General features: G+C 39.3%; 1 protein-coding gene across 1 annotated transcript in view; it reads left to right on the forward strand.

Annotated features, from left to right (window-relative positions):
• Positions 1-16,528, forward strand: part of LOC134348638 (grancalcin-like) — a 29,382-nt gene extending 12,854 nt beyond the window's left edge. The window contains exons 4-8 of the mRNA XM_063052334.1: positions 1,541-1,584; positions 2,499-2,646; positions 10,517-10,630; positions 14,916-14,974; positions 15,983-16,528. Of these exons, the coding sequence (XP_062908404.1) occupies positions 1,541-1,584; positions 2,499-2,646; positions 10,517-10,630; positions 14,916-14,974; positions 15,983-16,009 (392 nt within the window). The 3' untranslated portion in view covers positions 16,010-16,528. The remainder of the gene's footprint in view (positions 1-1,540; positions 1,585-2,498; positions 2,647-10,516; positions 10,631-14,915; positions 14,975-15,982) is intronic.
• Positions 16,529-26,210: the final 9,682 nt, after the last annotated feature.

Below are 26,210 nucleotides of genomic sequence, written 5' to 3' on the forward strand. Positions count from 1 at the left end.
TTTACTTAAAGGTGGTAAACTAAGTTAAAGGGGAGTCACATGAGAGAACAGTAGGTGAAAATAGCCAATTGTGAAATTGAATAGAAGAGCCTTAACAGTTTGGTAACTTTAACAATGAAAAGTGTGGAAGATTTGCTGCTCACCAGTTTAGGCTGATGGTTATTTTCTGTGAATCTTCTGGGAATTTTAAGCTACGTCCACACCACGCCGGATAATTTTGAAAACAAAGCCTTTTCTCTTCGTTTTGACCTTCCGTCCACAGTAAAACAGCGTTTTCAGCCCCCGAAAACGGAGATTTTCAGAAACGGTCTCCAGAGTGAATAAATCTGAAAACGCCTAATATCTGTTGCAGTGTGTACGGGGTAACCGGAGCTTTTTGAAACCGCTGTCATGACATGCCAGAACAGATGGTGACAGCGTGACATTTCATTGTCGTCTTCTTCTTCTTCTTCTTCCTACTTTATTGTCACCAAAGAATTGCTACTAGAGCGTACAATCATCACAACGATATTTGATTCTGCGCTTCGCAGAACGTAACAATTTCAGAACAGACGGCAACGAGACTGAAGCCAGAAGAGTTAGAAATGTACTCACCAAATACTTTGACCCATAGCTTACTGAATAAATAAGTATACTCACTTTGCCCTGTTTTCTGTCCTTGCTTATATGAAGGTGGTTTACCTATTTATGAAGTACTTCTCTGACAACAGATGTGTAACATTGTATGGAAATACAAGATAACACTGAGGCAAACGTTTTATACATTTAACAAGGTGCTTTATTAGTGCAACAGTGTTAGTCAGTTTTTCAATGTTCGTCGTCAGCCAGGTCATACTGTCCGTGAACTCCCTGTTGGTTGCCTCCATACGCTCCAGTATTTGTTGTGTTTTTTTTAGTTTTAAGTCCTGCACGAGAGCCAGGAGCAATTCCTTTTAAGTTTTTCTACTCTGTAACTGGACAAACGCGCACTAAGTATACCGTTTCCTCTTTGCTTGTTTTCTGTGTGTCCTGTGCCCAAATATTTGTCTAATGTAGACAGAGATATTTTGAAAAATGCTTAGTGTGGATGCCTATCATTTTTACTCGAAACCGGCATTTTCAAAATTATCCGGCGGAGTGTGGACGTAGCCTTAATCTAAAATCTTGCACTCCTGCTTTGAATTTCTAAATAGTGACCTGATTAAGATAACATTTTAATGTAGATTTAAGGAAATATTTCGTTGTCAGAGATGAATGTCTGAAGATGTAAAGGAACCAAAAATAATGAACTTTTGATGGGCAGTCCTATAGTTGTGAAAGGTCTGTTAATAGCAAGTTACTTTTGATTCAATGTGGACTGAGGAAGACTTGGTTTGTAGAAGAGTGTATAATATCTTACAATTATTTTCAAATGGCTTAGAATTGGGAAAAAATTAATATTTCAACTAGCTTGCATGTTTGGATTTTTCAATAAACTTGACAAATGCCAGATGTATGTTATTTTTTAATGACCATTCTTCGTTTTGTATCTAGCATGCCTAATTATTATATTGCTTTTCAGCTTTTAGTTTGGAGACTTGCAGAATCATGATATCCATGTTGGATGTATCCTTCACCTTTATATGTATATTGATATAATACGAAAGTGGTCATGATCACATAACCTGTATATCCGGTTTTCAGGTTTTTGGTGATTAAAATTAGTTAACATGTATGTAAAACCCACAGTGCTGTAAGTCTAAAGTGAAATTGAAAATGCCAAAATTATTTCTGGTCACACAACATGATTAGAAGGTAGCAGGGTTAATGGCCTAGATTTAGTGATAGTAATGTGCTAGCAACCATCGATGGTTTTTATTAAGTTAAAATAATGTCATCCATTTAAAGTGTGGAAGTGGCAGTATGGATTTAGCTCAACTACCTTTGGAACTACCTTTGATCTCTGTAAAACCTACCTTGCCCACCCTGGCTTTCAGGACTACTTGTCTCTGGACCAAAAGGTAGATCAAAAGTTGAATTCTGGAGGCAAGGCTAGAGCGATTACCTTGCTATCAAGTTAGCATTTGATTAAATGTGGCATCGAGGCAGCCCGGTAAAACTGAAATCAATATAACATTCTGCAGATTCTAGTTTTTTTTATACTGGTGTTCTAAGTCTTTGTAACTGCTTGGTTAATAATTGGCTTTTTTTGGGGGGGAGGGAGTAATTTCATGTACTTGCAACGTTATTTCCTCAAATTTTTGAAGTTGTTATCAAAATAGTGATTATTAAAAGTGAAACAGTTTTCGTTGAAATATTTTTTCTTTTGCCATACCTTTACCGATTTAGGTAACCCTTGCCTTTTGGTGTCTCGTATATTAAACACTCAGTTAAGATTCATACTGTTTTGCTTCCTAATTGGAATAAAGTTACTGAAATATTGGGAGCCATTGATATAGTGAAATATGTTGAGGACTACATTTATTTTTTGCACTATTTTTTATCAACAATGAGCACAATTCTTGACTCGAGCTTTTCAGAGAGATATGACTGGGAAGATGGGCTTTAATGAATTTAAAGAACTGTGGGCAGCACTCAGCGGTTGGAAACAGAACTTCATGATGTATGATCAGGACAGAAGTGGGACTGTAGAACCACTTGAACTTGGCCAGGCTATTACATCAATGGGTAAGTACAAAATCTCAGCATCTATACTTTCCATCAAATTATAGAATGAATAATTACCAGACAGAATTAGTGGACAATTTAATACATTCTGCTTATGTTTTGCAATATATTTTTATGGCAGTTGTGTTTAGTGGTCACAAATGTTATTCTTGTTATCCTAAAACGTTTGCATGACTGATTATTGGTGTGCCTGAGCAAATTGTTTGTGTGCTTGTAAATATTTTTGGAGAATATTTTGTAATTTAAAACTTCATTCTTCTGTAGAAAAGTAAAAACAAACATGATTAGGTACTTTTTAGAAGTGGGGCATGGACGGAGGATTTCAGAAGAAGTTAATTTTAACTTAAATTTTGCTTAATAACTTGAAAGCTGTTACACCACTTGTTTTTGAGGCTATTGCCAAAGCAATGGAGTGATATATAGGACATTATAAAACTTGATTGATCTTCATTAGTGCTAATTATTGTTTCTTAAAAATAAGTGGTCTTTTTTCTTTATAACTTGTTATGATATTTAAATGTATGGAACTTGGATATCTAGAAACTATCATTCTTTTTAACACTTTATTCTGGACACTAGGGATGGGGAGAAGTTATGAGAAGATAGTTTTTCCAAAATACACTATCTATGAAATGTTTCAAATGTTTTGTGAACTTTTAAATGGCATAAAGCAAAGAAGCAATTACCATTAATTTTTATGGGAAACATTTTTGAGTATTCTCAGACCCAAAAAATAACCTACCAAATCATACCATATAACACAAAACCTAAAATAACATTAACATATACTAAAAGCAGGAATGATATGATAAATACACAACCTATATAAAGTATAAGTAATGTATGTACAGTATAGTCGGGAAGATTAAGCCGAAACCAATTTGTGGGAGAAAAATCGTCACGTACGCGCATGCGCACACAGGTGCCCGCGCAAGGCTTCATGGTCATGGTAGTCTTTCCTGGGGTAAACACAAGTGTTCCGGGATTTAACTGCTACTTTTGTCCCTTATTTGGGAGTGAGAAAGTTGGCAACCCTAACTGTAAAAGACATGTTGAAGTGAGTTTAACCCTACTTGAACACCCCCCCCCACCCCCACCCCCTGGGTTGGCCGGTCCGCAAGAATATTGTCAATATCAAACTGGTCCGCAGTGCAAAAAAGGTTGGGGACCCCTGTTAAAAGGTAACTGCCAAGGACTGCAGGCCACGTATTGCCTATTAACTCCTCCAGAATTAGAATCAGCGCATGCCATGAAATTTGTTGACTTTGTGGTAGCAGTACAACGCAATACATGATAAATATAGAAAAAACTAAATTACAGTAATAATGCATATTAAATAGTTAAGTTAAAATAGTGCAAAAAAAAACAAATTTAAAAAAATATTGAAGTGGTGTTTATGGGTTCAATGTCCATTTTTGAAACCAGATGACAGAGGAGAGGAAGCTGTTCTTGAATCATTTGAGTGTATGTCTTCAGGCTCCTGTACCTCCTTCCTGACGGTAACAACGAGAAGAGGGCATGTCCTGGGTGGTGGGGTCCTTGATGATGGATGCCACCTTTCTAGGGCACTGCTCCTTGAAGCTCCAGAAATGTAGCTTGCAGACCTTTAATGTTCCTTTTCCATTAAGTCATTCTGGGTCATTTGCTATCTCTTCTGGATAAAGGTAACAAAATCAAACTAAAACGAATAGCGAGAAAGTTATGTAGAAGCAGAAGGGAACTAGAGTTAGAGACACGAGGAGAGATGCTGAACAGTAACTAGTAGGAAAGAGACCATGTTCTCTGACTATACGTGTAAAGCCATGGGAGATTGACTTGTAATATTAAAACTCTGACTTCTGGCAGAATTTCACCAAAAAACCTGCATTGGTGGTCAAGATTGTTACTGGCTGAGTAGAATAACCAAGAGAATGAGTCTGAAGTCATTCAGGAGAGTGCATAGTTGAGCATAAGGTAATTAAGTTAGTTTATGCTTTCCTTGAGCAATTTTTTTCCTATTTACTCAAAAACTGAAATCAGCAAAACTGGTTTGTTTTCCAAGCTACCTAATGTAAATTTGGAGTGTTGGGAAGTATCAACACAGAAAAAAATTGTTTTAATTTCTCTGAAGGTTACAGTTACACGCGAAAGCAAGGGTTCCCAACCTGGGGTCCATGGACCCCTTGCTTAACGGCATTTGTCTATGGCATAAAAAGATTAGAAGCCCATGCTCTAAAGTAGTGGTCACCAACCGATCGATCTTTGAGACTTTCCCAGTAGATCCCGAAAAATATGAAAAATAACTGCACAAGTACTGTTGTAATGTGAGCATTATAAAAATAAGTAATACTAATTAGGATAATGGTAATATAGCAATACTTCTGCTACTGAAAGCTGTCTGTAAAGAGAGATTGTTTCCGGGTTGCTGGGTTTTAGTTCCGTTCTTTCTGCCCAGTGCGCGTGTGTGTAGCTCCCCTGCCCTGCACCACAGTAGAAGAGACCGGAAGTAAAACCCCGCAACCCGGAAATACTATCATAATTAGTATTACTTATTTTTATAATGCTCACATTACAACACCTTTAATTCTATGTTTCATTATTTAATTTTGTTTCGACATGAAAAATAAATGAATAAAAATTGACTGTTGCACTCAGTGTGATGAGTGGGGTTGAATACTTTCTGCTAGTTCCCTGAAATTTGGCTCCTAACTACAGACAGCCAGTTTGAGACAGTCTGTGAAGGTGTCTGTCGGTAAGACAGCCCCTGTACTTAGATTTAATAATTTTCATCTGTTGTAGCACAGCGCCCTCGCAAACCACCTGACAGACTGAATATTTGAATGGACAGTTTCCTTTGTTAGACTGAATGTTGAATCTGCCACGTTTTTCAGGTGTTTTGCATTGATGAACTGTTACCGAGACACTAGTATAAGTTTCAGAGGTACACAAGATTATGACGCCACTGTTTTTTGTCTCCCAGTTCTTTTACATTTGGGGAATATTGGAATTTAAAGGGAGAGAAGTGTTGTAATGTGAGCATTATAAAGATAAGTTAATACCAATTAGGATCATGGTAATATGGCAATACTCCCGCTATGGAAAGCTGTTTGTAAACAGAGGTTGTTTCCAGGGTTGCGGGGTTTTACTTCCGGTCTCTTCTGCGCATGTGTGTATAAGCCACTCCGCTGCATTGATTTTGCCGTCCCAGATAAAGTTGTTCCTTTGGACATGAAGTTGTCGAGTGGTCTTTTTTCAAAGTAGAAGTTGCTACAAAAGGTATGAAGTATTGTAATATTCTTAAAGAAAGACAGCTATGGCCTGTTTGATATGCTAGTTAGTGTTTTCTTGGTTGAATTAATTTGAAAGTTTTGACAAAAGCATTTTATGTAATTCAAATACAATTAGCTCAAATAAAAGTCCTCAAGTTGGAAGTACAATCTGAATAGTTTTTTCTCTAAACGATTTAGTGTGTAGATCTTTCCTTTCACTAAAGCCGAGGTAGGAGGTCTTGGGCTTAAGAAGGTTGGCGACCACTACTCGAAAGCAATATGTTTTGAGCTAGAAAATGGACCATGTTATCTCGAGTTGAAAATGAAGTATCCTAGTTATCAACTGTAGTTGAAATTCAGGGCCCCTGGGATTTTTTTAACAAAATTTTCACCATATTTCATTTTTTTATTGTTGTTGCTGATAGTTTTGTTTGTTTCTAGCTTGTCTTGTGGCACATCTGTTGATAAAGCAGAATTGTTGCATGTGCAGTGTTTTTGTAAATTGTATTTCAAACATCGAAACTGTAGCTACTTTCCGGCTGCTGTTGCAAGTAGTGCCGACTCAATTTGTATCAAGTCTTTGTAACTCGATTAATTTTTGACATTGGTCCTGAGAAAACCTTTTAGATACCAAGACAACTGATGTCAATTCCAAGTAAGAAAGGTGTATTGGAAAGGTGGTGACAACTTGACTTCTTCAATCTCTGATCAGAAAGGTTGATTAGTTTGTTCTTCAAACAAAATTTTCCCACTTTTGCCTATGTATCTGTATTTTCTGTCAAGTATTTTGTCAGTTCAAGGACTCAACTGAATCTATTCATTCTCAGCTGGTGATAACATTTTATCTACTCATTTTAAAAGTCCCCATACATTGCTCCCTGGGCTTTTGCTGATCTTCAAAAATCTGTGACCTCTCATACTGTTACTGTAACATAAATGGCTTGTCTGTTCTATTTTCTCCCTTTCCACATATTTCCTTGTAACTTTGAAGGAAGCCATTTTACACACTGATACTGGCTAGCAGAGCAGCTTCTCTATCTATCACCTTTCCCTACCCACCAGATTCTACCCACGAGGAACAATTTGCAGTGTTAAGTTAATCTATCTCGGGTTGCATGTCTTTCGGATGTGGAAGGAAGTCAGTGGACCTGGAGGGAACCCACATGGTCACAGGGAAAATATGCAAACCTGGGAGATTGTACTGTGGAGAGTGAATCTGGATTGTTGGCACTGTAAAGTAACTGGTCTGCTAGCTGAGCATTGCCTCTTCATGATTCTTTAAATACCTTATCACATTTCAGCTCTACCAATCTATCTAGGTAACTGTAATTCTTTCTGCTTGGGACCATTTATTCAACAAGGGTGAAGTTAAGCACTCGAGAACACTGGTGAATTCTTTGCTATCGATGTTGCATTGCGAGGTTGGAGGGAAGAAATTAGAATGGCACCTTTACCAAAACCATCACTGCAAATTCTGTGGATGCAAGAATTGGTCAGAGGCGAGGTATTCTGCTATACATTAAAGCCATTCCACCATCAAGTCACAAGTTGGGAATACCTTCTATCTTTCTAGATAAGTGCAGCCCTAACACTAGTTTGGTTGTTCCATTTAATGTCAGGGAATGTATACAATATACAACCTAAGCTTGCTCTCACAGACATCCTCGAAATAGAGGAAAATACCCCAAAGCGTGAATGACAGAAAAAAGACGCAAGAACCCCGAAGCCCTCTGGTCTCCTCCACACATAAAGGCAGCATCAATCCTCTTCTTCCCCCACCCCCCCAATATTCTGGCATAAAGGATCAGTATTCCCAACACCCACCATTCAAGCAACAGCAGAGCCCCCAAACAGAGACCATGGTCCACAGAAACTCAAAAACTAAATGTTCACTCCAACATTTCGATATCCTACAGGCTATCTCTCTCTCTCACTAACAAGGGAGAGACCAACATCACTCCTTTCACAGCAATAGGAGAAAACAGTCGCTATTTTGATATAACAGTCAGTCTGAAGTGTTGCTTTTGTATTTTGAATTCCGACTCGAGAATCAACAAATCGATTACCGAGTGCAGAGTCCTCTGACAGTCACTCTCAATGTCTTTGATGTTCCGGCTACCGCTACGCTTCAGTTTGTGACTCCGGCAAGAATTTGTGTCCACAGGGCCATGCAGGCCTGTAAGTCGCCCGACTTCAGGCTGAACCTGGACATACTGAAACCTGGCTGATCGGTGAGCCTCAAGAACAGGAACACTCCCTTGTGCAGGAGCCCAGTTTTTGAGTGCCGCTGTAAATCAAAGATCTTGATAGAACCCCTGCCACCCTGAAAAGGAAAATAGAGACCTCAGAATACGAAGAATTTAGCTGTTACGCTGATGAGCTGGGAGAAGTCACCCTCTGGTGCCATCTTTAGCTTTGCCCAGCTGAGCATGATGTCCCTTGGCACAAAGCTGTTCATATGTCATCATCACTGAATATTCCTTTCCTTCATTTCACCTGCCGTGTTAGCTGTTGTCATGATGTCCTTGACATCATCTGCCAAAATTTTACCCCATTTCCTTGTCGGTAAAGCAGCAAAGACTTGGGAGTGTCACTGTGTGCAAGTTCACTTCCAAGTCACAAACCGTCTTTACACATAAGCATTTTCATTATATGATCCAAATCTTAGATTTTTCTTCTCAAACTGAACTGTGCAAATATATTTGCCATAAGTCTGGCTTTTATTTATCATTGCCATCTCTAGCAATTACAGATTTGAACCCTGCGTACATCCCACGAGAGTATCTTTTGGGGCGGGGGGTGGTGGGAGATATTAAATGAGTCTCTTTTGTATGATATTCAAAGCCTTCAAGTTATTCCTGAATTGTGGTATCTAAAATTGATGCCGTTCTTTAGCTGTGTTAGAGCTTACTTTGTTTGAATTCAGCAAAAACTCTTTTGCTTTTCAGTCTTAAAGCTGAGGATATCTTGTATTTTAATCAGTACTGCTTCTTTCAAAGAATGGTCGGCCTCTGGCTCTGATTGCATAGAGACATCTCCAGATCTCTCTCACCTTATCCCCTTTTATAACTATACCATTCAACAGATATTGATCCCATTCTTCTTGCTAAAATATCATGAATTTGTTTATCATGTATCAACCCCATTCTTCCAATTTTTTAAAGTTATTTAGTTGTTGAAAATGCTCTGTATAAAACAATTAATTACTGTATATAATAGAGATAGAAATCATTCTAGTACTGAACTTGTGAAATAGTAATTCCACCTCCATGTTAAATAATCCGTCAACTCTGTGTTTAAAAGTAATCCATTTTTCGCAGCCCTTAGCCAGTTTTAGATCAATGCGCAACTAACCTTATTATTAAGTTTTATTAAGGACTTCAGATTTACTATCTACTGACTATGTGTTACCTTATCAGATGATTTTTGTAATCTTGGATCTTTGCCCATCCTATTGCACCACTGTCATCTCTATCACCTCAACAAAATATTAAGTTAATCAATTGCAATTTTCTCAACAAAACTGAGTTACCTGCATTATTTCTGAAGCTTCATCTCCCAAGTTACATCGGTATCTACCCATTTCCCTTTTCATGAGTAAAGCTTATAACATGCTACAATCCTCCTGTCTTTTGATGCTAGCCCTGTATCCAAGGAGGTTTGGTAGATTATAGCTGGCAGCTCACAGCAATCTCTGTAGTCCCGAAGCTGTACAATACAGATATAAGCCCCTTTTCCCATTATGTCCAAACCAATCATTGTATCCTCCTATACTAAACCAACCTACTCTTGATTTTCCTGGCAATTTGAAATTTTCTTTATCTCAATAATTTGTCTTATCTGTATTAAATAGAGTTAGCCTTTTCATTCCCTATTTATCTTGTCTTGTCCAGTTTTCGGACAGCATTTTTATATCGGGTCTTTAGTAAAGTCCTCTTGGTGCTGAAGTAAATTTCCCATGGCTTCAGCAACATTTTGACTCTCCTGTTTTCTTTTTTTTCCTTTAGTTATTGCTGTTGTGCTATTTTTAAATCATTACTAATCGCACAGAACTGGACTTTTTTTTCAGCATTCAATGTTTTATTGGTTTTTCATTTAATTTCCAATGCTTTCTCAACCTCCTTCAATTTTCTTTGTTGTTTTATTGTAATCTAATCAAACATTTTTCCTCCAGTTTCTGGGTTTGCAGAACCTTTTTGGTAATTGGAATGCAGCTTTTTTTAAAATGACAATGTATAATGTCCATTGTGGTTAAATCAAAGGATTCAACTACAATTGCTGACTTGCCCAAACACCTGCCAATGAGATTATGATTTGTCTGCACTCCAAAGTTATAAAGGCAATAGCAGTGAAAATATTTAGCTGACATAGTTAATGTTGACCACAAAAAGCAAGTTTCTTAGCATTTGACTTCCAATGTTTTATTGTTATGATTTACTTTCCAACATCATGGTATATGGTCTGGAATCTCTGAAATAAATGTAGCTGAACAAGGGAACTTGGGATTACTTTCGGCCTTTATAGATTCCAAGTTTCTATTGTGCTTATTGCAGACTTAGTAAAACATTTTGTAACTTGTTAACTGAGAATTCTTTGTGAAAATTTAACTTTGATATTTCTAGGATACAGGTTGAGTGCTCAAGCCATAAGTGGTATTATAAAGCGGTACTGCAAAAATGGGAAGACTTACTTTGATGACTATGTTGCCTGCTGTGTAAAGTTAAGGGCGGTTACAGGTATGTTTTTCTTTTAATGAAGAGAGATTTTGTTTGTACTGTTACCCTGAAGGACAAACTTGGCACCAGTAGAGTTATTGTTTTATTTCAGTTGTGTTGGGGGAGGGTGCGGGGTGTTTGGGAAAGAGGATACACAGTTAAGACTGGAATTAAGAACATTGTGCACACTCAATGAAAAATGCAGTGTAGCCTGGACCCACACTGGTTTGCTACATGAAACCCCAGTCAGTTTTTTATCACTACTTTGCAGGATCCTTCTCTGCAAGTGTAAAATACTCACACTACTTCAATATTGACATGGCCTGCCATGCCCTTGGATCCTAGGCTCTGCTACTAATGCGAACATGCTCTGTACATCTGCTCTATCCAGGCCTTTCAGTATCCATTAGATTTCATTGCGATTCCTACTTCCTGCCCCCGCCCCCCCACCCCCCGTCCTTCTGAACTCCATTTGCAGGCCCAGAGGCATCAAAGGTTCAAGAAAGGCTCTAAGAATGAGCCAGGAATTTGTCGGCCAGTGAGACTGATGTCAGTAGTGGGTAAGTTATTTTAAGGGACAGGATATGTAAGTATTCGGATGGGCAGTGCCTGATTCGGGATAGTCACCATGGCTTCATAGAAACATAGAAAATAGGTGCAGGAGTAGGCCATTCGGCCCTTCGAGCCTGCACCGCCATTTATTATGATCATGGCTGATCATCCAACTCAGAACCCTGCACCAGCCTTCCCTCCATATCCCCGTAGCCACAAGGGCCATATCTAACTCCCTCTTAAATATAGCCAATGAACTGGCCTCAACTGTTTCCTGTGGCAGAGAATTCCACAGATTCACCACTCCCTGTGTGAAGAAGTTTTTCCTAATCTCGGTCCTAAAAGGCTTCCCCTTTATCCTCAAACTGTGACCCCTCGTTCTGGACTTCCCCAACATCGGGAACAATCTTCCTGCATCTAGCCTGTCCAATCCCTTTAGGATTTTATACGTTTCAATCAGATCCCCTCTCAATCTTCTAAATTCCAACGAGTACAAGCCCAGTTCATCCAGTCTTTCTTCATATGAAAGTCCTGCTATCCCAGGAATCAATCTGGTGAACCTTCTTTGTACTCCCTCTATGGCAAGGAAGTCTTTTCCTCAGATTAGGGGACCAAAACTGCACACAATACTCCAGGTGTGGTCTCACCAAGGCCTTGTACAACTGCAGTAGTACCTCCCCGCTCCTGTACTCAAATCCTCTCGCTATAAATGCCAGCATACCATTCGCCTTTTTCACCGCCTGCTGTACCTACATGCCCACTTTCAATGACTGGTGTATAATGACACCCAGGTCTCGTTGCACCTCCCCTTTTCCTAATCAGCCACCATTCAGATAATAATCTGTTTTCCTATTTTTGCCACCAAAGTGGATAACTTCACACTTATCCTCATTAAATTGCATCTGCCATGAATTTGCTGCCCACTCACCCAACCTATCCAAGTCACCCTGCATCCTCTTAGCATCCTCCTCACAGTTAACACTGCCGCCCAGCTTCGTGTCATCCGCAAACTTGGAGATGCTGCATTTAATTCCCTCATCCAAGTCATTAATATATATTGTAAACAACTGTGGTCCCAGCACTGAGCCTTGCGGTACCCCACTAGTCACTGCCTGCCATTCTGAAAAGGTCCCGTTTATTCCCACTCTTTGCTTCCTGTCTGCTAACCAATTCTCTATCCACATTAATACCTTACCCCAATGCCGTGTGCTTTAAGTTTGCACACTAATCTCCTGTGTGGGACCTTGTCAAAAGCCTTTTGAAAATCCAAATATACCACATCCACTGGTTCTCCCCTATCCACTCTACTAGTTACATCCTCAAAAAATTCTATGAGATTTGTCAGACGTGATTTTCCTTTCACAAATCCATGCTGACTTTGTCCGATGATTTCACCGCTTTCCAAATGTGCTGTTATCACATCTTTGATAACTGACTCCAGCAGTTTCCCCACCACTGACGTTAGGCTAACCGGTCTATAATTCCCCGGTTTCTCCCTCCCTCCTTTTTTTAAAAAGTGGGGTTACATTAGCCACCCTCCAATCCTCAGGAACTAGTCCAGAATCTAACGAGTTTTGAAAAATTATCACTAATGCATCCACTATTTCTTGGGCTACTTCCTTAAGCACTCTGGGATGCAGACCATCTGGCCCTGGGGATTTATCTGCCTTTAATCCCTTCAATTTACCTAACACCACTTCCCTACTAACATGTATTTCGCTTAGTTCCTCCATCTCACTGGACCTTCTGTCCCTACTATTTCGGGAAGATTATTTATGTCCTCCTTAGTGAAGACAGAACCAAAGTAATTATTCAATTGTTCTGCCATGTCCTTGCTCCCCATAATCAATTCACCTGTTTCTGTCTGTAGGGGACCTACATTTGTCTTTACCAGTCTTTTCCTTTTTACATATCTATAAAAGCTTTTACAGTCAGTTTTTATGTTCCCTGCCAGTTTTCTCTCATAATCTTTTTTCCCCTTCCTAATTAAGCCCTTTGCCCTCCTCTGCTGAACTCTGAATTTCTCCCAGTCCTCAGGTGAGCCACTTTTTCTGGCTAATTTGTATGCTTCTTCTTTGGAATTGATACTATCCCTAATTTCTCTTGTCAGCCACGGGTGCACTACCTTCCTTGATTTATTCTTTTGCCAAACTGGGATGAACAATTGTAGTTCATCCATGCAATCTTTAAATGCTTGCCTTTGCATATCCACCGTCAATCCTTGGTCTATCTCAGCTAATTCACGTCTCATACCTTCAAAGTTACCCCTCTAAGTTCAGAACCTTCATGCATGGGTAGCTTGTCTTTAACCCATCTTGATAGAATTTTTTGAAGAGGTTACCAGGAATGTCAGTGAAAAAAAGGCAATTACATAGAACATAGAGTAGTACAGCACAGTACAGGCCCTTCGGCCCATAATGTTGTGCCGACCCTTAAACCCTGCCTCCCATAACCTCCCCACCTTAAATTCCTCCATATACCTGTCTAGTAGTCTCTTAAACTTCACTAGTGTATCTGCTTCCACCACTGACTCAGGCAGTGCATTCCACGCACCAACCACTCTCTGAGTAAAAAATCTTCCTCTAATATCCCCCTTGAACTTCCCACCCCTTACCTTAAAGCCATGTCCTCTTGTACTGAGTAGTGGTGCCCCGGGGAAGAGGCGCTGGCTATCCACTCTATCTATTCCTCTTATTATCTTGTACACCTCTATCATGTCTCCTCTCATCCTCCTTCTCTCCAAAGAGTAAAGCCCTAGCTCCCTTAATCTCTGATCATAATGCATACTCTCTGAACCAGGCAGCATCCTGGTAAATCTCCTCTGTACCCTTTCCAATTGACATAGTCTACATGGCCTTGGAAAAAGTCCCGAATGGGATGCTGGTCCAGAAGGTGTTGTCACTTGGCATTCAGGATGAGATAGTAGATGCTTGCCTCTGTGACTAGAATGTTGCAGGGAGCAGTGCTGGGTCTTTTGTTGTTTGTTATTTATATCAATGATTTGGGTAATGATGTGGTAAACTGGATCAGCAAATTTGCAGATGTTACCAAGATCGGTGGCATAGTGGACAGTGAAGAAGGCTATGAAAGCTTGCAGTGGGATCTGGACCAACTGGAAAAGTGGGCTAAAAAATGTCAGATAAGTAAGACTAGAGCTAGAGGTCATAGGTTAATAGTGAAAGATTAAATATTTAAAGGGATCTTGAGGGGTAACTTCTTCACTCAGAAGGTGGTGTGAATAGAATGAACTGCCAGTGGAAATTATCGATACGGGTTCAAATGCAAAAGTAAGAGAAGTTTGGATATGGGAGAGAAATGGAGGATTATGGTCCAAGTGAGGATCAGTGGGACCAGGGAGCTTAACAGACTAGATGGGCTGAAGGATGTTTCTGTGCTGAAGAACTGTCTTGCTTGTTTATTTTTATATTAAATTTTACAATTGTTTTAACATCTAACTATCCAGTTCTGGTTAAATATATTCTCTGCTCAGAGGTGATTTGTGTTTCTGGCTTTGTTTTGCATCTTGAGCAATACTCATTTTTGCTTTTGTAGCAATGAGTGATGGTTGTGTAAGATGAGACATCTGATGTAACTTCTTTGTCACCTTGGTATTGCCTGCAGAATTCTGGAGACCTTAGTTCATCTTTTCCCCCCGCCATTTATTTCCTATTTCTTTACTGTATTGTGCAGATTTTATTTTGTTTGGAATAATTTAAAACAGTTTACTCAAAACTCAAGATATATTTTTTTGCAGATGCTTTCAGGCGAAGAGACAGCCTCCAGCAAGGATATGCAAACTTCAGTTATGATGATGTAAGTAATTAAAGGATAATAAGCTTTAAAATCTTTTTCTAATATAGTAACAGTCCATTAATATAGGTATTGTGTGATTAGTTTTGATTTGATGAGGAATGTGGTAATGTTTTCGGATATCAGGGAAATGAAAGGTTACTGGGCATAGGTGGGGCAGAGCTCAGACTGCAGTCATATCAGTGAATCACATGGAAGTCTCAAAGTGACAGGTGGCTACTTGCTATTTCTAATTTGTGTGTTCACATGTAACCCTTGTAATTTGATACGATATGTGGGTTTTGACTGAAGGAAAAAAATGGGTGGAGTTGGCACTTTTTGTGCAAAGGTGTTTATGTGGTGTGTCAAAAAATCAAGTTTGTAAAAAAAAAAGTAAAAGTAGTGAAAAGAAAACTGCCAATATTTATTCAAAGATATCTACCAGAAAACACAATTAGAGCTGCGGCTCCATCTCTCTCTTCCCCCCGAGCGATCATTTTTAATTACTTACAAAGTTAACTTACAATGACCAATGAATCAATATGATGCACCGCAAAATGAAGTTACAATCCTATTACAAAACAGAAGTATCTACCTTAAATACAATATACAATATATATATATACATTTACGCATCCCCATTACTAAAGAAATTGAATATTCCACTGTGTATGGTGGGAATGGTATCATACAGCCAACCCATTATAAGAATATACCGGGGAAGACATTGAAGTGCGCACACTCAGTGCAACTAAAGCGGAATGATAAGGCAATGTTTGTGTGTATGTATGTGTACAGAGTGTTTACCAAATGCTCTCCACCACATAATTATTTGAAGATATCTGTGTGGTTCTTCTAATTAAATGTTTCAATATTTTGCCTGTGAATATTTTAACTCAAAAGGCAGCTTGAAAAATTCTAGATTAATTTAACTTGCCCTGTTTTATAAACCGCGCCAATACTAAAACTGATTTCATAATTATAGTGAATATAAGCTTTCATTCTGTTTTCCTGTTTTCTTTCCCTCTATAGTTTATCCAGTGTACAATGTCCATTTGAATACAAAATGGCATCACAATGCAAAAAAAGTCATGGATTAAAACCAGTGATTTATATTGCTGTGAAGATGAATCAAGCTGACTTAAACTGCATAAATGTCTAGTTGTTTTGTATATTTTTTCTTTTTTAATAAAAAAAAAGAGAAATTGGATTTTATGATGTGTACACTTTGTTATCCTCCAAATTGCCAAACTGCATATTTCTCTAATAGCTTGCAAAATGCTACTTTACATGTTAGTGACGTTGTCGTTGTGCCTCTTGGAAAATTTGTGTAATTAAATGACAAAAGTTTAGGTTTTGGCCTATTGTAATGTATAATGTAATCAAGCTAATGTGAATAATTTTTTTCTTTTGTGAGCCAAACATTTTACATTTGACCACTATTTCCATTTGCAATTTTTTAAAAAAGTTATATTTTCACATTTTCATACTGTATCATCACGTAATAAACACTCTTTCTGATTTAATGCTGTATACACAGTTGTCAATGCAATAAAATAAAAAGTCACGATAAAGGTTTTTATTACCCGTGTCTTTGTGAAGAAAATTAGTGTGTTGTTGTTAAGCATGTTAAACAACTGTTTGTCTGTAGGCATTTTAGAAATACTGCAGGTGTTGTAAATCTGAAATAAAAACATAAAATACTGAAGGATTCTTTGGTACAGACAGTATCTGTGGTGAGAAAAACAGATCGACCTTGTATCAAAACTCATTAGTTTTATCCTGTTTAATATTAATCATTATGTAAACCAACTCAATAAAAGTAATCAAGGCACCATTTGCACCTTCTGCACTATTGGCAGAGAATGAATTTCTAAGGTAGCAAAATACTGGTATTGCACATATTCTGAAACTCTACTTCATTTAATGTTCATCATAAATATGTTACGCTTTACAGTTAAGCATTCAAAGTAAGCTTTTGGAATCTGGAACATCTTGTTTTTTTTGAAATTTTTCATCTTTAAAATTGCTTTGATTTAAGTATTTTTCTTCAACATTCATGAATGTGGCAGAATCAGGTTTAATATCACTGGCATATGTTGTGCAATTTGCTATGTGGTAACAGTATATTGCAATGCATAAAGAAGAAAGCCCTTAACTTTGAGTGGAGTCATTGTGAATGTTTTTTAGCAGGCTTTCTTATTTTTATGAGGCCGAGTTGCTAGCTCGACGCACAACTGAGCACAGATGGAAAGCGTGCAAGGGAGCTGGCTGGATTCGAACTTTGGAACCTTTGCATCGAAGTCTGGCGCTGATGCCACTACAACATCAGCCGGCTATTGCAATTGTTACGTACCCCATAACTGGGTTGCCAAACCAGCAGAAATGGACCACTTAGTTGGAGTCTGGATTACTGGGACTAAAAGTTTTATTAAAGAAATATGTGACACAGTACTCTAATCGTAAGGTTATAAATGCAACAGGTTAGCAATGATAAAACACACGTACACAGAACTAGGATAATAGGAATCAATCAAGCTCTATCGCAGTCTAGGGGTAAAATGATCAGTCTCAAGTGACGCAGAGTTCAGTTCAGCTGAGGACAGTTTGCAGTAATCGTTGTGCCGTTGGAGAGAGCGAGCGAGTGAATGCAAATTTCGATTCACAGACCTTTGATGTTCCTCGCAGTTAGCTTTCGGCGTGAGCCCTTTTAATGTATTCTGAGGTCACTGACTGTGACCTCTCTGTTTCGGATACAATCGTGCTTCCGCGGTGAACCTGGCACCCAGGCAAGGGCAGACACACACACCAGGTTCCCGCCGATCGTACCTTTTCACCCTGTGCGTCTATGGTCAGTCCCGCGACCAGACCTCCAAAACTCCACCAACTTGTGGGGGCACACCACACTTCCAGGGTCTCGTGATCTCGTGCTGTCTGTCGTGCCTTAGCGAACCTGTTCCTTTTATCCCCCTGCTGGGGTATTGCCTGTCCATCAAACTTCAAACAGTTCAGGTTCAAAGCAACCGGTCTGTCAATACTCGGGACTGTCTCTTTTCGTTAATCTCTCTGCTCTCTCAATAACATTTTGAACGTTTCTCTATTTGTCTCTCTTATCTCTCATCTCTCTCATCAGCATCAATCTTCTGATAACTTGGTTTTTTGTCACACAATACATAATAAAAACTAAATTACAGAAACTAGTACACATTAAATAGTGGGGAAAACAAAAAAAATCGTCATTCATGGATTCTTTGTTCATTCAGAAATCTGATGTTGGAAGGGAAAAAGCTGTTCCTGAAATGTGGAGTGTGTGTTTTCAAGCTCCTGTATCTCCTTGATGTTAGCAATGAGAAGAGGATATGGGGGTCCTTTATGATTGATACTGCTATTTTGAGGCATCACCTTCTGAAAGTGTCCTGGATGCTTGGAAGACTAGTGCCCGTGATGGAGCTGGCTGAGTTTACAGCTTTTTTCCGTATCCTGTACCAGATGGTGATGCAGTTCGTTTGAATGCGCTCCATGGCACATCTGTAGAAATTTGCAAGTGGCTTTGGTGACATACCAATTCTCAAACTCACAATAAAATATAGCTGCTGCTGTGTCTAGTTTTTAATTGCATTATTATGTTGGGCCTAGGATAGATCCACAGATGTTGAAGAAGGAACTTGAAATTGCTCACCTTTTCCACTTCCGATCCCTCAGTGAGGACTAGTATGTGTTCCCTCCATTTCCCCTTCTTGAAGTCCACAGTCAATTTCTCAGTCTTGCTGACAGTGAGTGCAAGTTTGTTGTCATGACACCACTCAACCAGCTGATCTGTCTCACTCCTCGTCACCACCTGAAATTCTGCTAATAGTTGGGTCATAGCAAATTTATAAAAGACATTTGAGCTGAGCCTAGCCATGCAATCATGGGTGTCCAGTAGAGCAATGAGTTATGCATGTATCCTTCAGGTGCACTATAGTTGAGCGTCAGTGAGGAGGAGATGTCATTGCCAAACTGCACAGACTACAGTCTGGTGAAGGAAAGGACCCAGTTGCAGAGGCCTCGGTTTTGGATTGTTGATTGTGTTGAACACTGAGCTGCAATCAATGAACAGTAGTTTGACATGGGTATTACTATGGTCCAGATGAGCCAAGGCTGAGTGGAGAGTCAGATTGTGTCTGTTGTAGGCCAATTATGGCAATAGGCAAATTGTAGTGGGTCCACGTCCTTGCTTAGGCAGGAGTTGATTTTGGCCATGACCAACCTCACAAAGCACTTCATCACAGTGGATGTGAGTGCCACTGGGCAATAGTCATTAAGGAAGCTCACCCTGCTCTTGGCACTGATGGTGTCGCCCTTTTGAAGCAAGTGGAAACTTCTGCAGCAGTGAGAGATTGAAGGCGTCCTTGATCACTCCCACCAATTGGTTAGCACATGTTTTCAGAGCCCTGCCAGATACACCCTCAGGACCTGATGCTATGTGAGAGCTGAAAAATATTCTGACATCAACCTTCAAAGTAGATATCACAGAGTCACCAGCTGCTGCAGGGATTTGTACAGTTATAGTTTGATTCTCCCTTTCAAGTGTGCATAAAAGGTGTTGAGCTCACCTGGGAGTGAAACAGCATTGCACATGAAATTATTTTTATCCCTATTATTTATTGTATATGCTGAAGTTGAGAAAAATGCCTGATTGGTGAAATCAATCATTTGAAGCAGTGAAATATCACAAAGGCTATTACATTTTATGCTGTATTCCCTCCTGATTTTTTTTTTGATTATGTGGTTAATAACAGCTTGTTAAGGCTAACCACTTTAGTTACTAAAGTTCATGACAAACTGCTGATATCAAGTGTTACAGATTTTAAAGCTGGATAGGGACTTAAATGTGCACATTGCCCACTAATCACTGATAAGTTTAACCAATCAGTTTCTTTTGGATATTCCTATCTTTTAGATGAATGGCTTCTTCCAAGTGTATTTTTTGAGTTGATATTGAAACTTGTAATGGAAGGTTTTTGTTGCATTAGGTAAATTAATACCAAGTTTGAGTTCCAATTACTTATTTTTTTGTTTAGTGTGGAACAGGCCCTTCTGGCCCTTTGAACCATGCCACCTAGCAACGCCTAATCACAGGACAATTTACAATGACGAGTTAACCTACCGACCAGTACATTCTTGGGCTGTGGGAGGGAAACGGAGGACCTGGAGGAAACCCATGTAGTGACAGGGAGGATGTACAACTTAAAGGGAGTGGCAGGAATTGAACCCAGGTCACTGATACTGCAAGGTATTGGGCTAACCACTATGCTACCATGCCATAATCATAACATCATATGGCTCTCAGAGTAGAGAGTTATTATTATTCAATGCAAATCCAAATTGGCCTAGGTTTCTTTTTTCTTAGCACTTGATTCCTAGCATGAATTGATTGCTTAATAGTACTAATTATAAAGATGTGTGTGTGTGGTTCATTTTCACACCCTCAAATTTTTAGAAATTGCCTTGTAGCCAATGAAATAACTTTTCAAATATAAACAACCTTGTGGGGAATTTTAGCAGCCAATTTGTGCAGCACATGAAATCTCACAACAGTGTGACATAACCAGATAATCTGTTTTGATTTGTTGGCTGAAGAATGAATATTGAATTGATTATTGCAGATTAGATCCCTGCTCTTTGGAATAGTGCAAACAGAGCTTTTCTGTCTTCATCTTCAGTCCTGTGGTTCTTCACTTCCTTGGTCTTTATTGGAGCATGCTGTGACATAGCTGTCAATCTTATTGTTCCATCACTGTCATCCTCACCTGAGCGGCTAGGGGCTGCTGTAGACTCAATATCATGTCCATCCTGCCATTCCTCGGACTTCAGATAGTGTTGTTTTATTGGGAGACTGTCCAACATAGACAGTAATTCTCCAGAGTTCAGATGGTGTTGCTGTCTCCGGAGAATGTTTGATGTGGGCTACAATTGCTCAGGGAGACCTTCTAAAGTAGGTGTTTGCCATGGTGGAACACCAGCAGCAGTGTAATTAGCAGGACTTCCAGAACCTTTTTACTCTCAGACAACTGAGGAATGGAGGAAGTTCTTACCTCCTTTGTTGTATGCTAAAAATTCCATTTTTGTATTCAAGTATTCCAAGTTCTAAACTTCAAAATCCTGTTGACCATGCCACTTGTTGGATTCTGATGTTTTTGATCCAAGGTTCTCTTAGAAGTCAGGGAAAAAAAGCATAGAACTTGTTGTTTCATGATCATTTTATTAAGTTGACAGAACAAAGAGAAATTGAAATGGATAGTGATAGAGGTCCACTAATTGAAGAGAGAGAGAGAAACTAAAATTGGCACCTAATAAAATCAGCTATTTTTATACCACTGAGAACAAGAAAATCCCATTCAAATTTATAGATAAGAATTAACCAATTAAAAATTACGTATCTGAATACTGTTGTACAAGTTAATCAATGAGAAAACAATTACTTAAATAAAACAGAACGAAGAAGCTTCATAAGATTTCCAGAATTATACTTGTATAGCCGTGAGAGGCATATTAAATGATTATGTGCACATAAGAACTACATAAAATACAAGCAGTATTTAATTGTTAAACTGCAAATAAATAAGTCTAATCTAAGGTTTAAACAGTTGAATCCAGCAATCAGCCCAGATAAAAAAAACAGAAAAAAATGGAGCAGGAAGTATTGCTAACAAGTTTTATTCTCGAGTAACAGTTTTTTTTTAGATTATGAGAACACTCAGTCCTCTTTTATTGTCATTTAGAAATGCATACATGCATTAAGAAATGATACAATGTTTCTCTGGAGTGATACCACAGAAAACAGGACAAACCAAAGACTAACACTGACAAAACTACATAATTATAACATATAGTTACAGCAGTGCAAAGCAATACCATAATTTGATGAAGAACAAACCATGGGCATGGTAAAAAAAAGTCTCAAAGTCTCCGAGTCGATCGACTCATGAGTGTCTGATAGCAGGTGGCAAAGGGAGAAACTCCCTGCCATAAACCTCCAGGCACCGTCAACTTGCCGATGCCTTGGATGCAGCCGACCACTGCCGACACTGAGTCCGTCCGTCCGAAAACTTCGAGCCTCCGACCAGCCCCTCCAATACACCCTCCCGAGCGCCATCCTCTGCCGAGTGCCTTCGACCTAGCCCTGGCCGCTGAAAGAAGCAAAGCCCAGGATTCGGGGCCTTCTGCTCTGGAGATTCCAGTTACCACACAGTAGCAGCGGCAGCGAAGTGGGCATTTCAGAAGTTTTCCAGATGTTCCTCCGTACTCTCACGTCCGTCTCCATCAGATCAGAATTGTGCACGGTCCCCTGCTTGACAGATAACAGATATTATTCACCGGAGAGGCTGCGCACGCTGCCGTCGCGCCACCATCTTCTCCTCCTCCAAAGTTTCAAAAGTATTTGATTTTTTTTTGATGAGGAAATATTGTGACTATAAAATCCATGAATTTTCACTCAGAAGTAAAAGTGTTACTTTCAAAGTCACACTTCATGAGCTTTGGAGGTATTGAACAGGATTGCTAATAAGCAAAATATGATGGGAGACCACATAAGAGTTTTATATTTAAAGGCAATTTTCTGAATTTCAGAGTATATTGATGCAATATAAAAAATAAATCCTGTGGTGATCCTTTAGATCAGAGGTTCCAAACTTTATTTATGCCATGGACCAGTACCATTAAGAAAGGGGTTTGTGGATGCCAGGTCAGGTACCCCTGCTTTAGATGAATATCCATGTATTTTCCACAGAGCACATAAGACTTGACATGCTCTCATAACAACATCTGCCACATTTTCACATGAAAATAATAAGGGGTCTTGGCCCAAAATGTCAGCTGTTTATTCCTCTTCATAGATGCTGCCAGACCTGCCATCTTCCTTCATTTTTAATTATTTTAATTTAAGCACCTGGGCCAGGAAAAACCAGACACTTTGTGAGGGAAAACACAAGGTAATAAAGCCGTTATTGCAATCTTTTTCCTTTGGACGATATTTTTAACTTCAACAGTTTTTTAAAAAGAGGAAATGGATAGATATTAATTCATAATATTGTAATTAGATGTTGTATATGGAAAAGTGATTTCATAATACAAATCTTTGTTGAAACTAAGCAGCATTAATGGATTACTGGCTTGCAGTAATTGGGTCAGCAGTAAATTGTAACAAATTCGTAAACTTAATTTATACCACAATTAATTGTGTTGCTTACCTTTTGTATAGGATGGTATTGTCTGTTGTCACATTTAATATTTGCACTAATTTTTATGAGCATAGTCTGCTAGCAATAGTCACCATTGCTTTGTGAAGGGCAAGCCATGCTCATGAGCCTGAATAAATTTTCTGAGGCAGTTTCAGCACAATTTGATGAAGGTAGAGTGGTGAATGTGGTGTATATGGATTTTAGTAAGGCTTTTGATGAGCGGTGCATGGAAGGCTCATTCAGAACACCAAGGAGGTATGAGATCCAGAGAAACCTGGCTATGTGGATTCAGAATCGGCTTGTGGAAGGCAGAGGGTGATAGTAGATGGACCGTATTCTGCTCAGAGGTCAGTGGTATGTTCTGGGACTCATGCTCTTTCTGATCTGTATAAATGGCTTGGAGGACAAAGTAGAAGAGTGGACTAATAAGTTTACAGAAGACGTGATGTTTGGTGGTGTTGTGGATGGTTTAGAATGTCATCGTAGTTTACAACGAAACATTGATATGATGCAGAGCTGCATTGAGAAATGACAGGTGGAGTTCAATCAAGAAAAGGGTGAAGTGATACACTTTGGAAGGTTGAACTTGAAGGCAGGGTACAAGGTTAATGGCAGGATTATTAGTGATGTGGAGGATCAGGGAGATCTTGGGAGCTATGTCCTTAGATCTCTCAAAGTTGCCACAAAAGTTGATAGGGTAGTTAAGGTGGTGTATGGTGTATTAGTTCATTAGCTATGTTTAAAAGGAAGTTAGATATGGCCCTTGTGGCTACAGGGGTCAGGGGGTATGGAGGGAAGGCTGGGTTCTGAGTTGGATGATCAGCCATGATCATAATAAATGGCGGTGCAGGCTCAAAGGGCCGAATGGCCTACTCCTGCACCTATTTTCTATGTTTCTATGTATTGGCCTTCATTTGATCGGGGATTGAGTTCAAGGGCCATGAGGCAATGTTACAGCTCTACAAAACTTTGGTAGCTCACACTTGGAGTATTGTGTTCAATTCTGGTTTTCTCATTATAAGAAGGATATGGAAGCTTTAGAGACGGTGCAGAGGAGATTTACCAGGACATTTGCCTAGATTAGACAGCATGCCTTATGAGGTTAGCTTGAGCGAGTAGGGCTTTTCTCTGTAGAAAAGGAGGATGAGGGGTGTCTTGATAGAATTATACAAGATGACAAGACCATAAGACCATTAGGCATAGGAGCAGAATTAGGCTATTTGGCCCATCCAATCAAGAACCTATCAAACTCTACCTTAAATACACCCAACTGGGCTTCCACAGGTGCCTGTGATAACAAATTCCACAAATTCACCACCCTCTGGTTAAAGAAATTTCTCTGCATCTCTGTTTTGAATGAACACCCCTCTATCCTGAGGCTGTGCCCTCTTGTCCTAGACTCTTCCACCATGGGAAGCATCCTTTCCACATCTACTCTATCTAGGCCTTTCAACATTCAAAAGGTTTCAATGAGATCCCCATCATCCTTCTGAATTCCAGAGAGTACAGCCCCAGAGCCATCAAACGTTCCTCATATGATAACCCTTTCCTTCCTGGAATCATCCTTCTTAATCTCCTCTGGACCCTCTTCAATGCTAACACATCTTTTTTAAGATGAGAGGACCAAAACTGTTCACAATACTCAAGGCCTTATAAGGCCTCAGCATCACATCCCTGCCCTTGTATTCTAGACTTCTTGAAATCAATGCTAACATGGCATTTACCTTCCTTACCAAAAACTCAATCTGCAAATTAACTTTCAGTGTGTTCTGCACAAGGACTCCCAACTCTCTTTGCATCTCAGATTCCTGGATTTTTCTCCCCATTTAGAATATAGTCTGCACATTTATTTCTTCTACCAAAGTGCATGACCATGCATTTTCCAACATTGTATTTCACTTGCCACTTTCTTGCCCATTCTCCTAATCTGTCTAAGTCCTTCTGCATCCTGCCTGTTTCCTCAGCACTACCTGCCCCTCCATCAGTCTTCGTATCAACTGCAAACTTGGCAACAAAGCCATCTATTCCATCAGCTAAGTCATTGATATGCAACTTAAAAAGAAATGGTCCCAACACCGATCCCTACTGAACACCACTGGTCACTAACAGCCAACCAGAAAAGGATCCTTTTATTCCCACTCACTGCCTCCTACCAATCAGCCAATTCTCTAAGCATGTTAGTAACTTTCATGTAATACCATGGGCTCTTAACTTGTGCGGTAGCCTCATGTGTGGCACTTTGTCAAAGGTCTTCTGAAAGTCCAAATATACAATATCCACTGCATCCCCTTTATCTATCGTACTTGTAATCTCCTCAAAGAATTCCAACAGATTTGTCAGGCAGTATTTTCCCTGAAGGAAACCATGCTGACTTTATACTATCCTGTCTTGTGTCACCAAGTACTCTATCACCTCATTCTTAACAATTGACTCTAACATCTTCCCAACCACTGAGGTCAGGCTAACTGGTCTATAAGTTCCTTTCTGCTGCCTTCCTCCTTTCTTAAAGAACATATGCAATTTTCCAGTTCTCTGGCACTATGCAAGAGTCCACTGATTTTTGAAAGATAATTTCTAATGTCACCACAATCTCAACCGCTACCTCTTTCAGAACCCTAGGGCGCAGTTCATCTGGTCTGGGTGACTTAGATCTTTCAGCTTTTTGAGCACCTTCTCTCTTGTAACAGTAACTGCACCCACTTCTCTTCCTTCACACACTACAACATCAGGCATTCTGCTAGTGTCTTCCACAGTGGAGACTGACACAAAATACTCATTTAGTTCAGCAGCTATCTCCTTGTCCCCTGTTATTATTTCTCCTGCCTCATTTTCTAGCAGTCTTATATCCACTCTCATTTCTCTTTTATTTTTTAACATACTTGAAAAAACTTTGACTATCCACTTTGATATTATTTGCTAGCTTGCTTTCATATTTCATCTTTTCCCTTCTAATGATTTTTTTTTATTTGCTCTCTGTAGGTCTTTAAAAACTTCCCAATAATTTTTGCTTTGTTGTATGCCCTTTTTTTGGCTTTTAC

This window comes from Mobula hypostoma, chromosome 6 (genome assembly GCF_963921235.1).
Source record: "Mobula hypostoma chromosome 6, sMobHyp1.1, whole genome shotgun sequence".
NCBI lineage: Eukaryota > Metazoa > Chordata > Chondrichthyes > Myliobatiformes > Myliobatidae > Mobula > Mobula hypostoma.